Raw genomic sequence first — 17,625 nt, 5'->3', positions numbered from 1 at the left:
AAAACAACATAATTTAAAGAGTATCAGAAACTAAGTTATACACATATATATTAAAAAATAATCTTATAAAATAATACTTACAAAAAAATGGGAAACTAAAGAAAACTTTAAAAAAGGAATTTTAAATCACCTCATCTCACCACTGAGAGGTACATTTTTATGGCCATATACGTATTACTTGCAAAAAATAAAGAATCACGGATCACAAAACCTAAGTAGATAAAATCAAAGTTATCATAGTTGACATAAATATCTACAAAACATAGCATTACATCAAACTCATCGTTAAATTTCATTCATAAAAACAATTGAGCTAGGCTCCCAGATTCCTAAATGTGCACACGACCAGGGCGTTATCAAAACTATCAAATTTACATCAAATGTAAATTACAATTTGAGAAAGCAAAAACAACTTTTAAAAAAATCTTTCAATAATTTACTAACACAGTGAAATCGATTTTTATGAGGCATGTGGCTGCATTTAACTCTGATTTGACCTTGGCGTGCAGGCGCAGACAAGAAATCGCAGGGTCTGTGGAGGCTGAAGGCGGCCCTGGCTGTTCCCTTCTCCTTGGCCCTCAACGTGCTGACATCATCTCCCCGTGAGCTTGTTAAAATGCAGAATCTCGGCCCGGCCCAGGCCCGGTGAACCAGAACCTGCATTTTAACCAGATCCCCAGGCGTTGCCTACGGACTTAAGCCTTCCAGAAGCCCCTTGCTAGTTCCCTGGGGTCTGACAAACAGGTCTACAGTGGATGCTCCAGAACCACCGAGCAGCAAACCCGTGCGCTCTCAAAACCCCGTTCGGCAGCCACCTCTTCTGAAATCCATTCGTGCAGAAGCACTGCGGTCGCCTCCGTGCACTTCAGCGCCGCGGTGCCCGCTCCGCTCCTTCGCCCCGCGCTCCGGGGGCCACGCGCGGGCTCTGTGACGCCGGCCAGGGACCCCCGCCCGGACGCCCGTGTGTAAAACGAGGGGGCATTTGAGGCTGCGGAGGGAGGAGTTCTAACGCTTCCCAGTTTACACAACACGGAGCCGCCTACTACTCTGGGAGCAGCAGCTCCCCTCCCGCGAAAGGCCCTCGCGGATTTGGACCCTCCCTCCAGCCCACTTCCCAAGGTCTATTTGCCAACAAAGACGGAGCTGCGCCGCAGGGGTACCGCCTGAGGGCTAGGTCCCGCGAGAAGTGGTATACAGCGGGCTCTGAGAGGCGCAGGCGCACTACATGTCCGGTCCCGCCTACCCCACCGCGGAACAGGGGGCATCCTCAGAGAGAGGCGGGGCCGGGTCTCTAGTCTCTAGGGCGAAGCTCGCGAGATTTCATTCGTGTCACCACGATTGCTTCCTGTCAGGGGCCGGAAGTGCGGTCTGCGGAGTGACTTCTGATCTCGCCCTGTTGAGGTTGCCGCGCCGCTGGGCTGGGGTTCCTGTCTACGGCTCCCGCGGCTCGGCTTCGCCTTGCCTCGTCTCCTCTGAACCGAGGTGATGGGGGACCCCAAGGAGGCTGGAGCTGAGGCTTCGCCGGCCGGGGCCGCTATTCGGGGAGGGCTTAGCCTCCTGCCCCAGGGAGAGTCCGAGGAATCTTCTGCCCAGGTGAGTCTGCCGCGGGGCGGGACCAGCCACGGGTCTCAGAGCTACGCGCCCGCTCCAGCGCGGAGGCATGTCATGGTTCCTGGCAGCTTCTGGCACCTTCTCTCCCTTGCCCTTGACAGCTCCAGGAATAGGGAGCAGAAGCCTGGTTGCCCGTCGTCAGGTATTCAGGTTTTTACTTGCGAGTCGTTTGTATCAGAAACAGTCCTGGCTTCCCACTAGGTGGTAAGCGACAGGTGAGTTAAACACGATCTCTGCTCTCAAAGAGCGTACATGTAAATTTGTGGTTCCATAATACGGCACAGTCGTGCAAAGCTGAGGGAAGAAAGAGGGTGCTAGGGAGGGACCCGCCTACTATGTGACTCTGAGCTGTTTCTTGAAGGATGCAAAGAGTTTGCCAGGCCAAAAAGAGACAGTGTGAAAGAAGGTTGGAAAATGAGCTCAGACACCAAGCCTGGGGGGATGTCTTGGGGATGTGCAAGTGAAGGCTGCGAAGAACCCTGTGTGCCTGGCTCTGGAGTTAGAGGTTTTGGGTATTTGTGTAATGAACTAACTTGTCAGTTACTAAAACAAGAAAGCCCCAGATAGCTTACCATAAACTATTTTTTAAACCACGTGTATTATTGAAATCAAAATATATTTGCTTTGATACTAACCAGAGGCTTTAAAATACAGCCTTTAGATAACAGAACACTGTTGCCTCTCCTTAGTTTCTGATTCTGTGCTTTATATGAATAAATTTTTTAAAGTAGATTGGTTGACCTGTTCCCCAGCTGATAACTGTAACTCTCATACTCCTTGACTCATCATTTTTATTTGAAATTATGTGAAAAAGAGCTAAACAAATGTGACATTGTAATATTAGCATTTATTAAAGGCCATAGTAATATGTAGCATATATTCCTTTCTAAGTATGATGTGGTGGGTTTTTCTTCTTATGAAAGTGAGATTTTTCATTCCTACTGGTGGTCATTAACATTTCATTCAATATGTTAATTAGGGGTCAGCTTTATTTCTTGGAGGCAGTGAAGTGAAGAGCCGAGCTGTGGTGAAGTACTCTTCTGCCCCTCCTCGGACAGCATTTGCCCGCCTGGAAGAGAAAACAGACTTGAAACTCCCACCTGCCAACTGGCTACGGGAAAGCGCCAAACTAGGGCCAGCGGGAACTACCATTCTTGGCAATAGTAAGAAAAGCAAGCCATTTTCAAGGTAAATATTAATTGATGTTATATTTACTTGCCCCTCCATCATCCTTAAAACTTTAATACTTGTGTTTTCATTTAATTTCTGACCTTGTCAACTGGCTGAGAATTTTTTGAAGAAATAAGGTCACATTTGATTTTTAAAGTCCTTTTTTTCCCCCGATAATAGAATATAATATGAAGATATCAGTTGCATTTGCTTTTTTTTATTTGAAGACTGCATCATTATCAACAAAGTTGCGTTTTCTTCATTAAAATTCAATCACCTGTTTTATTTTGAGTGTGTAAATGGAAAGCATTAGGGTGATATATGAGAAAGAACACTGCTCATCTGTTCTGTGGAGTTTTTCATTAAATGGTGGTGGATTCTCTGGTTGGGAAAAGCCTGATGTAGGAAACTCAACATGTTGGGTGATCCACACACTTGACTTTGACACTTGCTGGAAATTCTTCTGGACGTATTTAAAGTTGAGAGTGTGGCCTTGCGTGTTAGAAAGAAAAATGTTCTAGCATCTATATTCTTGTAGATGTAGGCCATGTAAAGTGTGGGGTTTTCTTTTTTTGTTCTCTCAGAGTAATTGAATCTGAATCATTTCCAAATAAGATGTAGCAAGAACCTTCAGTTCATTAATGCTTTATTAAACAGTAGTTTTACTGCTTGGAAATTACCGTAAGGAAGTAATACCTCAGAAGCTTAAAGTTAAATTTACAGGATGTTTTTCCTTGTACCTTTGTACTAACAAAAAGTTGGAAATCTAAATATGTTGTTTTAGAGGAATGGCTTAATGAATTATGATGTATCAACACAATTAAATGTTATGAGGTGATTTAAATGATAATTATAATTATTTTTGTAGAAACACACTCACTGTGCTAACTACTTTACATGCTTATCTCATTTAGTTCTTCCATCAACCCCTTGAGATAGGTACTGTAACTATTTTGTATTTTAGAAGACTGAAGCTTAGAAAGGTCACATAACTTGCCTAGACCACATGGTATCACCATAGGAGCATGCTTTGAAGTTAGGCAGTCCTAGGTGAGTGTCTTGACTTTGCCACTTACTAGCTAGAAAACAGTGACAACACTACCTTTCAGGCTTGTGGACTGTGGATGTGCCTCAAATGGTTTCCGATAAAAGTTGGGTGCCCAGTTAACATTTATTTTTTATTCTTTCCTTCTGGCTGAATTGGTATCAGGTGCATGTATATTTTTAAAAGAACAGTATTATATATCACTGTTAACACAATCCCAGATACTAAAATCCTGATAAATTTTCCTGTTTCTGTTTTTATCACCCTAATGATTGGATGAGGCCCACCCACATAATTCCATTTAGGAAACACCTCCACAAAGACATCTAGACTAGTGTTTGACCAAACAACTAGATATCATAACCTAGCCACCTTGGCACATAAAACCATCACACCACCTGAAAAGAATAAAATCTTAAACCTGGCTATTCTCTCTTGGAGATTTTTTGGGGCTTAGTGATTATAAAAATAAAAAATAATTTTAAGTGGTTTTTTCCCAAATGTTTCCTACTAATTGCTTCTATTGAGTATTATTGTATTTCACCAAATATAAGATGCTATTGATTTTAAGACACATCATTATTTTATGTACACTAAAAAGGGAGAAACCAACCAACCCTAATGGTGATATGCATTCTGATTTCAGAGATGCTAAAGTATGGGAAATATAGAAAAGTAATGAAATGTAGTATTTTGTTTTTAAACTCTACTTGCATTATGAGTATGACCTTTTAACTCATGGCTTTTTTTCCCTTTATTAGTTTTGGTATGGCATATGACTTTATTGATTCTGTGGGAAATGATGTGGATGTTGTCTCTGATTCTGAAGTGAGTATTACTGCTTAATGCAATTCTGGAGGTGTTCTATGCTAAATGTTCTAAGTCATGCTTTGTTTTGTATAAGCTGTTAGTCCTAATAAATGAATGATTAAATAAGATAAAGCCATCAGATTACTGAAGACTTTTTTGTTATTAAAAGTGATACTCATAACACATCCCTTTTCTTGAGGAAGGAACTATCCCAAAACATATTAATATTGATATTTGTCCTTTTATACTAGAAATCAAAACTGATGATAATGTTTGGGTTTGCTCTGTATATATTGCCAGTTGAGAAGTAGAAATGCTACTTCTCCTAAAGTCTCTTAATCCTTAGTTGGTCATTTTTATCTGACCTACTGAAAGGCCAGGCCATTGCGACAGTATGACTCATACACACTTTAGAAAATTATATCACATTAAAATCAGTGCTTGACCATCATTTACACTAACATAGTATTATTCATAGTGTGTGAGTGATTCTTGTTTCAAAGCTGTGTCTTCCATGTATTTATATAACCTTAAGGAAATAAAGTTTATTATACTTTAAAATTGAATGAAGCTGAAATGTGAAAGATTCCAAATCATGGTAGAAAGGTCTTTCTAAACTGTTTTTCCCCTTAATTTTTTTTTAGAACATAAAAAAGCTCCTGAAGATTCCCTACAGCAAGTCCCATGTAAGCATGGCAGTACATCGCATAGGAAGGACTCTCTTATTAGATGAGTTAGATATTCAAGAACTCTTTATGAGGTCATCTCAGGTAATACTTTCTGTGAAAAACAACCAGAGAAGAATAATTCTTAAAACTTAAGAGCACTAGAAATAAGCATTTGTTTCAAAGAAAGGCCAAAATGGGAAAAAAAAGTAATCAAGAAATGAGATGTCTTACTGAAGAAAAACCTTTAATAAAGAAAAAAATAGAAAAGAGAGAGAATCGGGAAGAAAATTGCTTTATTGATACCAAAGGCCAGATTCTTACAAGGAAAAGGATGAAACCAGTGAAGAAAGTTGAGAAAAATCTGTAGAATGTGGGGGATTAGTTCAATGAATTTTCGAAAAATCCTTTGTCTTCATTAAAGAGATTTTCATAAAGCATTAATACTGGGAAATGTGGAAAATGTTAAAAGCTATTCCTAAGAATAAATAGTCATTGGAATTAATTGATTCTCTTAAAGCAGAGCATCTCAAACTGTATGTTGGTACAGAGCTGTTTCCTCCCCAGTGTGTCAAGGATTGATACTTTGGTAAAATACAATAATAATGGTGCAGTTATGTAAAGTTTCCCAAGATGTACTCTCCATTTCCTTGTTATGGACTAGTTACAAAGAGTTCACGGTCCTGCCAGACCATTGGCCACTCTTTAAAAGTTATTCCTGCAGTGCTTTGGTAAAGGAAAATGTTACAGTTATTTAAATTGACATTTAAAAATAGATGTTTTTACCTTTGAAAAGACCACAAGTCAGTTCAGTCTATGAGTATGTGCTAGACTTTGGGCAAAGTTTTGGAATGTAACAGAATAAACCACAGTCCTTGCTTCTTCACAGCTTCCAGGTTTGGGGTTACAAACACACACTCAGATAATCATTTCAATACTGTGGGCCTAGTGGGGCTTGTTCTGGGTGTTAAAGAAAATGTTATAGAGCAGGGTCACCCCTCTCAACTTGACTTAGGGAGAAGAGGAGGACAGGGAGGATGTCCAAAAGAGGTGGCATGGCATTTGAGTCTAGAAAAATGCTTGTTTGATGACTGCATTTATAAAACATTCAGAAACTGAAAAGAGTCTTTCCTGTAGAAGAGAAATTGGTGACAGATTGTTTCGACTACGTGTCTACTGTATTTATTTAATGATTTGTTATTCAGACTGGGGATTGGACATGGTTGAAAGAGTTCTATCAAAGACTTATTGATCAGAAGTGGCAGAGGAAGAAGAAGAGCAAGGAGCACTGGTATCAGAAGGCTATTCTTTCCAAGTTTTTATATTACAGGTACTTTACTGCTTGTTTACTTTTATGTGAAAATTAAGAAGAAAAGTGAAATTCTGATCTAAAATTTAATTTGAAGCTAGTAAAAGTAGAAATTTAAGTTTTACCACTGAGATATTTTTAATATTTGTCTTTTATTCCTTTTGACGAGATGGTTGCTTGATCACAGAATCTAGTTTTTAGAAACTGGCAGGCTGTTTCATAAAATTAATTTTAGTAACAATTTGATGTTTTTATTTCTGACTTGGCCAGTATCAATGGTGATGGAGCTGCCCAGCCCGTCCCATCTGCCACAGAACAGCAGGACTTGCCTAGTGCAGATCAGACCAGTGAGTCAGAAGGGGCTTCATGGCCTGCCCCTTTTGAAATGCCTTCTTCAGTTTCTGAAGATCCTGGTGCTTCTACTCAGGTTAGTTAGTACTTTAAGTGCTAATTCCTTAAACTCATTTAATAAGCAAAAACCAATTATTTTGTTAATGAAAATAAATAGGAGTAAGAAATGCACTTATTAATTTACTTCGTACCATTAGGAAGAAAGCTTTCTTTAGTAAAGTTTTCACCAGCATTTAAGGTAGTTTATTAATATACTTATCAATACTGATTGTCTCCCTAAAGTCATAAGAGTGTATTATGTAACATAGCAGTATAGTATTTTTTTAACTTTAGTATCTCTAAAATATTGAGACTCACCACCTGTTTGTAACTTACATGACCGTCTTACCTTACCTTCTTACCTTTTGGTCAGATTGTTAGACCTAAAATAACCCTTAAGATTTTCTGGATGATGTTCAGAAAAGTTTTTAGAGAGAGAGAGTGGAATATGTTGTCTATTTTGTCTCTTATCCTCTTGATTTCTTCTTATTTCTTGTTACTGTGTCTACCAAAGAATAAAATAACTCCATAGATGTAAACTGTGGCATGTCTGTTTTCAGGAAAATACGACAGGCCCAAAGAAGATAAAAATTAAGATTTTTAACTTGGTGAAGTGTGTTTTTTCCTCTTTTCTTTGTTCTCACATATTGAACACTATCTGACCAGATTGTTTCTATCTTCCCAAATGGTAAGGGTACTGAAGACAGATACGCTTAACTTTAGTTTTAATAGGCTTTAAGATAGACAAACATTCTCACAGAACTACATAAGGAACTTAATTTTTTTCCAAAGGTGGGGAAACTATAATGAAAAGGAAGGAAGTAGTTAACTTGCAAGTCTACATAGTAGAAACCATCAAAGTGTTGGGAAGTGTGATCAGAAGGGACTTGGTGGGTGCTGTGATGCCAGCAGTGTTCCATGTCATGACTTGTAATCAGTTGTTCTAATGTATTGTTGGTTTTATGCGTCTTCCTGTATATGATTGTATTTCACTAAAGGAATTTTTAAAAATTTCATGTAGTATCCCTTGACTTCAAAACCCATACCTTACAAAAAGGATCACACAGTGGAAATACTCCTTCCCTGTATCTCATTCTTCTCCTGCCCTTATCCTTTTGACCTTGCCACTTGTTTATGAGTTATTGTGAAAAATCATGGAGGCTTTTGAGAATTTGTAGATTTGCATGTAGAGGAAGCAAGCTGGCATTTTTAAATACCTCTTATGTCATGTATTTTGATATCGGTATATAAAAGCTTTTGTCTTCCTTGGTGCTGCCATGTGTAGTAAATGTTGATGTATCATTTTACAAATAAGTAAATTAAGTTAATAAAAAGCAGATGTTTCCATGGGCCTGTAACTGGTGAAGCCCAAGTCAGGGTTTAAACCCAGATCTTTCTGACTTTAGAGGCCTGCTCTTCTAGCAGTATTCCACTGTATCCATGTACTTCACACCAATTTAGGAGGGCCGTATAAACAGTCAGATTGTCTTAGCAGTGGCATACTCCTACATAATGCTAGCTTGCCATAAAAATAATCTTTTACAGAATAGTTTTCTAACATATTATACTGCCTGAATTTCCACACCTAGAGACCTGTTTTTATAGGCAAGCTGTCACCTCATGAATTCTTGTTTCCAGAACTAACACTGCTAGTTTGAAGCCTATGTTTAAGCAGTAGGTATAGAGGTTAAATAGGTGTCTGTGGTGTGGTCTTGAGCCAAACCTTTATTGAGAACACTGTAACCCAGAGGCTAAACTCCCGCAAAAGCGACTACCCGACAAATGTAATTCTGGAACTTGGTCCATAGGTTGAGAAATTGTCTGTATAAACAAATAATTAAGAGTTTGAAGTTCTCTTAGGTTTGTTGAGGGAGAAGCCAAGACACAGCAAAAGCATGAGAAATAGAATTTCTTGGAATAAGCAACACAGACACATGCATGCCCTTCGTGGGGTCTGTTAGGGCATCAACATTAAAGGTTTAAAGCAGTGTTTCTTTTTGGCCACTTTAGAAACTGTGATCTCACTTAGTGGCATTTGCCCTAAAGGATTGGAAAATTGAGTGGTGAACTGAGTTTACCCAATGTCAAAAGTCCTCCTTTCTAAGTGATTTCCAAAATATATTCCACCAAATGTATTAAGAACGAAAAGTGTTCTGAGATGAAATCAGTTGGAAACACTAGATACAGAGGTGAAGTCCATTTTCCTACTGCAGGACCTCTTAGGAGCTTTTTTATGGTAATAAGCACTGTTACTCTCCAAAAGGGAGTGTATAGTAAGCAGCATTTTCCAAACCTGACTCTAGAAAATTTTTACTCAGTGTCCCAGGGACTGGTATTCTGTGAGGTACCCATTAGGAAATGCTAAACCAGGAACTTTATGTTGATGAGTATCTCTTAAAAATACAGTTACAGGAGAAACTAAGATGGCGGCTAGGTGAGACAGGGCAAAAAAACACCTCCGTGAAAAACACTAGACAAAAACCAGGAAGTGACCCAGAATACCGGTTACAGCAATGCACCAGCTGGACAAGGTCTCCTAGTACCACAGGGGCTGTATACTTGGTGAAACCGGGAGTCTGCATTCTGAAACGAGTGACTAAGCTGGCTGGAAGACCTGCAGCCACGCAGCGTTGTGGGGAAGCCAGGGCTTGGCGTTTGGAGACCGACTCGGTCTTTAAAAAAAAAAAAAGGGGGAAAAACCCAGGAGCGGCTGCAGTTGCGATAGTGGGAACCACGCAGTAAAACACAGCAAGAGGGGGCTGGGCCGGCCTCTTGGTGTCTGGCCTGGAGGATAGCCCGCTGCAGATACCCTCAGGGCCGGGGGAATGGAGGGGAGAGTCAGAAGCAGAAAGAAACCCTGTGGTTCGCAGCTTCCTCCCCGGAGGGCTGGATAAACTCCTGTCCGGGACCATGCCCACAGCCCAGAGCTCCGCCAGTTGTCCCGGAGCTGGGAAGGAGGTACTGTGCGAGGAGGGGCAGGTTGAGATGCCCCGTTCGGCCATCTTTGCATCAGGCTGAGAGCGCCCCTGCATGGCCCGGCAGCCCGGGGCTTCTCTAGAGGGACGGCGCGCACTGGTGACTTGGCACAGCATTCCCTCGGCAGAGGTCCTGGAGGATCGCAGCTGGGAGCGGGGACCCGCTCGGAGAACCCAGGGACACTACGCCAAGTCCGGTGGTTTGTGGGACAGCGAGAGAGAGGGTCTGGGGCTGAAATGAAATGAAGGCTTAGACTCTTGTGGCGGCCTTGAATCTCTGGGAACCTGGGGGATTTGAATATTAAAGCTGCCCTTCCTCCCTGGCCACCCGTACACATGCCCCACATTCAGGGCGGATGGCTCCAGCAACACACCCAAAATGAGTTCTCCAACTGAACCCCTCAAGAATCATTTCCCCACACACCGTGGGAACAGGTTGAGAACTGACTTGAGGGGTATAGGTGACTCACAGACGCCATCTGCTGGTTAGTTAGAGAAAGTGTACGGCACTGAATTGTGTTTCTGAAAAATTAGTTTGGTATCTTATTTTTACAACTTGGAAGAACCCTATCAAGCAAAGCAAATGCTAGGAGGCCGAAAACAACAGAAAATCTTAATGCATATGATAAAACCAGATGATATGGAAAATCCAACTCCAAACAAAAATCAAGATATCGGAAGAGACACGGTACCTGGCACAATTAATTGAAGAACTACAATTGAGGAACGAAAACATGGCAAAGGATTTAAAGGACATCGAGAAGACCATGGCCCAGGATATAAGTGACATAAAGAAGACCCTAGAAGAACATAAAGAAGACACTGCAAGAGTAAATAAAAAAATAGAAGATCTTATGGAAGTAAAAGAAACTGTTGACCAAATTAAAAAGACTCTGGATATTCACAGTACAAGATTAGAGGAAGTTGAATAATGTCTCAGTGTCCTAGAAGTCCACAGAACAGAAAATGAAAGAACAGAAGAAAGAATGGAAAAAAAAATGGAAAAAATCAAAATGGATCTCAGGGATACGATAGATAAAATAAAACTTCCAAACTTAAGACTCATTGGTGTCCCAGAAGGGGAAGAGAAGGGTAAAGGTCTAGAAAGAGTATTCAAAGAAATTGTTGGGGAAAACTTCCCCAACCTTATACACAATATAAATTCACAAAGCATGAATGCCCAGCGAACTCCAAATAGAATAAATCCAAATAAACCCACTCCGAGACATATTCTGATCAGACTGTCAGATACTGAAGAGAAGGAGCAAGTTCTGAAAGCAGCAAGAGAAAAGCAATTCATCACATACAAAGGAAACAACATACGACTAAGTAGTGACTACTCAGTGGCCACCATGGAGGTGAGAAGGCAGTGGCACGACGTATGTAAAATTCTGAGAGAGAAAAATTTCCAATCAAGAATACTTTATCCAGCAAAACTCTCCTTCAAATTTGAGGGAGAGCTTAAATTTTTCACAGACAGACAAGTGCTGAGAGAGTTTGCCAATAAAAGACCTGCCCTAGTGGAGATACTAAAGGGAGCCCTACCAACAGAGAAACAAAGATAGGAGAAAGAGATATAGAGAATTTTAACAGACATATATAGTACCTTACATCCCAAACCACCAGGACACTCATTTTTCTCTAGTGATCACGGATCTTTCTCCAGAAAGGACCATAGGCTGGAACATAAAAGAAGCCTCAATAAATTAAAAAAAAAAAAAAAATGGAATATACTCAAAGCACATTCTCCAACCACAAAGGAATACAAATAGAAATCAATAATTTTTGAACTGTAACTCCACTATTTACTTCCTACATGATATAAAATGCACAAACTCTGATGACAAAATCAGTGGTTTTGAACTCAATGTAAAATATGTAATTTTAGACAACTATATAAAGGTGGGGGAATGGAGGAGTATAGGAACATAGTTTATGTGTCCTGCTGAAGTGAAGGTGGTATCAAAGATAAACAAGATTGTTACAGATTTAAGAGGTTAATTTTAAGCCCCACAGTAAACACAAAGAAATTATCAGAGAATGTAACCATAGGGATGAAAAGTCGAGTATGGGTTAAGAGAAATGAAGGAAGGGGCAATGGGGAGTTAAGAAATGAGTGTAGGGTTGCTGTTTGAGGTGAAGGGAAATTTCTAGTAATGGATAGTGGGAAAGAGCATTACAACATTCTAAATGTGATTAATCCCACTAATGGAAGGCTAGGGAAGGGGTGGAATGGGAAGATTTAGCCTGTATATATGTTTCCACAATTGAAAAAAAAAAAAAGACAGTCTAAATAGATGACAATTGGATGCCAGGGATGAACCTGGATGGGATTGGAGGATGCAGGACAGGAGGCTGAAAGGGACACAGTTGAGACATAAGGAAAAGGAAATATAGAATGTAAGCCTTGTATCATTGTTGAATCTCTTGTACTTCTTAACTGCGCTTAATGGGATTGCATAAAAGTATGTTCTTATTCATGGGAAGTGTATATGTGAATTATAGTGTTTGTTTCAAGGATGTGTGCAGCTAGCTCTCATATGTTCTGAAGACAGAGCAATAGATGATGGATGATAGATAGGGAGGGAAAGAAATAGCGATGTGACAGCATGTTAAAGTTGGTGGATTGGGCTGTCGGGGGCAGGGGTCAGCGTATGATGGAATTCTGTGTATGGGGTTAGTATTGTTTTTGCAACTGTTCCTATAACTTTGAATTTATTTCAAAATTAAAAAAAAAAGTGAAAGAAAAAAATAGTTATAGTTTCTTGGGAACTTTTTAATTCAGTCAAGATGGAGTAGACTTACAGAACAGTAGTATTCAAATTCACTTTAAAAAAAATGAAAACCTTTGAGAGCTTAAAATAATCTGTGATCTTTATCAATGAGTAAGATCTAAATGTGATCAGTTTATTATAGCTGAAGTAAGCCACTCAAAAATGAGAGTTAATGATTTGTATTAGCCCTAATTTACAAAAGTAGGTTTGAGGTATATGCTTTGAATGTTTAGGTTATACTCTTTAAAATAGGCCATTTTAAAGAAATTGTGGCAGCAGAATCACTCCTTATCCTTGCACTTTTCACAGGGAAGTGAGCATCTTGAGTCCTCATACATAGTGGGGCATGTGGCCTCAGCACCCAAAGAACAAAACCTGACTCCTTTATTCAATGACGGGGAGAACAGTCAGGTATGCTTTCCATGGTGTCCAAGCTGAGACACCTAATCCCCAGTCTACTTCATCATTTAAAAGCTACTCTAAATTGGAATTGATAGGGGAGAAAATCCACTTGATCTTGGAATGGCTTTCTAAATCATCTCTGTGATCTTATAGTTCTGTGGCTTAAATTTACTGTTCCCTTTTTCTTTTTCTTTTCTTAGCATCTTGGGGGGAAATTATGGCTCTCTTTTATTTTAATCTTTCCTATTTTATTTGAAATCAAAGGGTCTTAAAAATGATTTTGTCCGGAATATTTTATGGACGTTTGAAGATATTCATATGTTGGTTGGCTCCAATATGCCTATATTTGGAGGTGGCAGATATCCAGCAGTCAGCTTACGTCTCAGGTAAACCAAAATTGTATCCTTCGTTAATCTTAAATTATTTAAATTCTTCCTTTAGAAAGAGTATCCCATCTGCTTTTACTTAGCAATTTGGGCATCCTCTTCTTTTTTTCTAGGTTTCTTCATTCCCCTTCCCCTTCCAAGAGAAATGGCCACAATAAGGAAGAACTATTTTAAATACTAAAATCCCTATAACTAAGTCTTTATTCCAGTCCTTAATTGAATGGAGTCAGGGGGGTGGTGGACTGGCCTAGTCTTATGTCTGAATCTACTGCTTGTGAGAATACAACAGAATTTAATTCCTTAATGAGATGGTTCACCAGCTTCTTGTTGACCAAGGGTGGGCATTTTCCTTAATGCTGCAGCTGTGTTTGTTCATATTAGCCAGTGTAGATTCTGATTGGGCATCATGTATCATGGTCAGTCTTTCCCCTCAGGTTGTATGAAGAGCCTACAGAGGGTTCACAGTCCTCTGCTATCATCTCGTCTTCTGTCCTTGCTGTAAACTCTTCTGGAGAACCAGTTAGAAATACATATACAACTTATAGAAAGATGTTAAAGATAACACAACCCCTGAGCTACATTTGCGTGTCTCATCAGAAAAAAAATCATAAACAGCATTTTCCATCTAGGGAGAATAGATTAAAATATTTAAATGGAGAAAAACTCTCAGATGATTCATTATGGAGCATTTTAATTAAACCAAATAACACTAGAAATGTATATTTTTAGGGATAACAACAAACCAATTAATGTGCTAACTGGAATTGACTACTGGTTGGACAACTTGATATGCAATGTACCAGAGCTTGTGATGTGTTTCCATGTAAATGGAATTGTGCAGGTAAGATAAGTGTGATTGTTTTCTAATAACCTCTCAAATGCAAATTGGGAAATACCCTACCAAGTTTGAAAATACCCTACTAAGGTTTTCAAGGCCCTTAAATACTAAAGTGTGTTTTTGGCAGGGAAGATAGCTGTGAAAAACTGAAATTAGAGTGTTTTCATATTTAGGTTGGTGATTTTAGAATTCTAGATGTTATAACGGAATTTGTGGGAAGGCAAATCATAAATAAACTAAAATCTACATTTGTAGCCATAGAATTCTAATTGATTTTTAATGCCAGCCATAGTAATTACCTGGAAGTGTTTATATTGTGGAGGTATTTCTTCAGTGTACAAATAAGTATTTGAAATATACAAAGTTTTAGGGGGAGAAAAAGGCTACAGAGAAAATTGTGTGAAGTAGATAGTTTATTTAACACATTCTTCTTGAGCATGTATTGTTTATGAGGCACTTTGTCCCCATTATAAATGTTGGGGGAAAACAAAGATAGGGGATTGTTTTCTCAAAAAGGTATATTCTGATGAGAAATAAAGATGTGCAAAGAAAAAAGGAGTAGGTAAGTATTAAAGGTGTAAGAGGCATACAGAAGTCTGGATGAACAGAGAAGGGGGAGGTTGCTTCTATTTGCTATGAAAGAGACGCTTCCTAGAAGAAGTGGCATCTTAACTGGGTCTTGAACAATAGTATCTTAAAAAACAAGAGCTCGCTTTTAAAAGACTAGGTCACTGAATGGGGAATGATAAATTCCATTAGGTAGAATGCAGAATTCGTGTAGCACAGTTGTTGGGAATAAGGTTAGCAAAGTCATAGACAAATGATGGAGGGTCTGGTCTGCTGAGCTAAGGCATTTGGACTTGGTTCAATTGGTAATCTGGAATCAGTAAAGGTTTTGCATCTGGGTGGTGAAATTTTTCATGTTGGAATATGCATTTGAAGACAGCATGGAGGATAGGGAGGGAGGACTTAGAGACAGGAAGGCTGGTACTTTTACAAGTAGTTATAATGTACTTCTATACAGAGGAAATATTGGAAATGGACAGTGGTAATGATAACTAACATTTATTGAATGCTTATTTTGTTCCAGACACATTGCTGTGTGCATTACATGCATTACCTTGTTTGAGCTTCTTAGCTACCTTGTGTACTGTTATCCCCATCTGCTGGAGGGGGAAACTGAGAGTCAGGGAGCCCAAGTGAATTGCCCAGGGTCACATTGCTAATAAGTAGTAGTGCCACTATTTGAGTCTAACTCTGGCTGAGGCTGTATGTCTAACTCTTATACTCCAACACAGTGATTCTTAATCTGGGGTATACATCAGAATCACTTGTGGCCTTTTAAAGACTAGGTTTGCTTAGCCCCCAGTATTCTGGAATTTGTGCATATATCTTTTTAGAAAGCTTTGTAGATGATTCTGATTTGTGCTCTCTATTGAGAATGACTATTATAACATCATTTTCAATGGCAGCATTTAATGAGAGACTATATAGTGGGGCTGGGGTCGGGGGGATGGTACAAGGCGTTAGGAGGGTAGAGGGAGGAAGGGTCGACAGGAACTCCAAGGTTCAGGAACTCAGAAACCAGAATAATGATGGTATCATTAGCTGAGATAAGGACATTAAATTGGTTTAGGCAGGAAACACAATAAATGTTTTCATCATGTGTTAAGAGGAAAGCATAAATATGTCCAGTGAAACTTTTGCAGTTGCAGCCATTAGAAGAGCTAGAGCAATAAACTGAGGTATCACCCATCTAGATACTTTAAGAGTTCATCACCAGCAGAATCTGTTAAGAGCAAACATTGGAGCCATTCCCCATATGGGTGAAAAGGGGGGACATTCAGAGAGAAAGCAGGAGAAACAGAACTGGGTAGTGTAGAATCCAGGCGGATGTTATTTTAAGAAAGGAGATGATCAGCAGCATTTGGGCCTTTAGGTGAACCAAGAAGGGTGGAAAATGACTTTGGGTGACTGTTTTGGGTCTTATTTTCTGATTGATTTGGAGTACTTCAGAAAATGTGGTCAGAGGCATTTAGGAAAGTGTGAATAGAAGCCAAGTTAGAAAAAAATATGGAGGCACTTTAGAAATAGTGGTAGCCATGTCTATGCAACCTTTTCTCTCAGGCCTCTTTGCTCTTACTGCTGCCTCCACCTCCTTGTGCTTCATCTCTGTAAAGGAGTAGAGTCCATAGCTCAAGGGAAGACAAGTGTCCAGTGAAAAAGCTTCCAGTTGATTCTCTTCCCTTCAGCTACTGACCCTAGTTTGGGGAAAGGAAAAGGTATGGATATATATTTTGATAAAGCTTGCTGGGTAACAGTATCTTCTCAGTTGAAAACCATAAGGGTAGAGTAGAAGAAAGTATACAGTGTGATTTGTTCCACGTTATGTTGAAACAGAAATAAGGTCATGCCTAGATCTGATTCTAACCTGGTAAGGACTCTCTTGACAGTTACTCCTGTAGTAAATCATCATTACTGATGGGGGCAGATCACATTCTTTGGAAATTGGAGCAGGAAAAAAAAAGATTAAAAACGGCTGGTTTGAACTGTTTTATGCTATGTAGGTTTCTAATTGCAGGATTTACATACTTGTTTGCTTTTTTAATAAAAGAAGTGTTGCTGACCAGGTTTTCTCTTAATCTGCCTTCTATCTGTGTTTTACAGAAGTATGAAATGATAAAAACAGAAGAGATTCCCAATTTGGAAAACTCTAATTTTTCTACTAAAGTCATAAAAGATATTGCACAGAATATTTTATCATTTCTGAAATCTAATTGTACCAAAGAAGGACATACTTACTGGCTGTTTAAAGGTAAGTTAATTCTTAAGTGAACAATAATTGTTTTGAGTGACTGCTCTAAAATGAGATTTGTTTTGCTTTTCTTTTCAGCAAGTGGCAGTGATATAGTGAAGCTCTATGATCTCACTACTCTTTGTGAAGAAACTGAAGATAAATATCAAAATCCATTCACCATGCCAGTGGCAATTCTCTTATATAAGTGAGTTCTTTGAGTATGATGATGAAGTATTGCCTTATCATTTAAATTTCTAAAGCATACAGTCATACTATCTAAGCCAAAATTTTTAAATACTTTTTAAGTTTTCATAGTCTAAAAAAAAATGTGGACTGTATCTAATATTTCTCAACTTGCTTGTGAAACCATAGTGTAAATTTTTTGTGGCGTAAAATACCGTATTTAATTGTTTTCTCATACCCTTTATTCTGTTGGAAAGAAGTGAGAGAATT

General features: G+C 39.2%; 1 protein-coding gene across 4 annotated transcripts in view; it reads left to right on the top strand.

Moving 5' to 3' along the window:
• Window positions 1-1,359: 1,359 nt before the first annotated feature.
• The window catches only part of EDRF1 (erythroid differentiation regulatory factor 1), a 55,023-nt gene continuing 38,757 nt past the window's right edge, over window positions 1,360-17,625 (top strand). For all 4 annotated transcript variants that reach the window (XR_005211838.1, XM_037804339.1, XM_037804338.1 and 1 more), the window contains exons 1-11: window positions 1,360-1,593; window positions 2,591-2,799; window positions 4,588-4,654; window positions 5,281-5,406; window positions 6,507-6,631; window positions 6,881-7,037; window positions 13,059-13,160; window positions 13,416-13,537; window positions 14,267-14,378; window positions 17,043-17,190; window positions 17,269-17,377. Coding sequence is in view for 3 of the 4 variants with exons in the window: in XM_037804339.1 (XP_037660267.1) it covers window positions 1,486-1,593; window positions 2,591-2,799; window positions 4,588-4,654; window positions 5,281-5,406; window positions 6,507-6,631; window positions 6,881-7,037; window positions 13,059-13,160; window positions 13,416-13,537; window positions 14,267-14,378; window positions 17,043-17,190; window positions 17,269-17,377 (1,385 nt within the window). In the remaining variant the exon portion in view is untranslated. The remainder of the gene's footprint in view (window positions 1,594-2,590; window positions 2,800-4,587; window positions 4,655-5,280; window positions 5,407-6,506; window positions 6,632-6,880; window positions 7,038-13,058; window positions 13,161-13,415; window positions 13,538-14,266; window positions 14,379-17,042; window positions 17,191-17,268; window positions 17,378-17,625) is intronic.

The sequence above is a fragment of the Choloepus didactylus genome, chromosome 15, assembly GCF_015220235.1.
Source record: "Choloepus didactylus isolate mChoDid1 chromosome 15, mChoDid1.pri, whole genome shotgun sequence".
NCBI lineage: Eukaryota > Metazoa > Chordata > Mammalia > Pilosa > Megalonychidae > Choloepus > Choloepus didactylus.
This window is presented reverse-complemented; position numbering and strand designations above follow the sequence as displayed.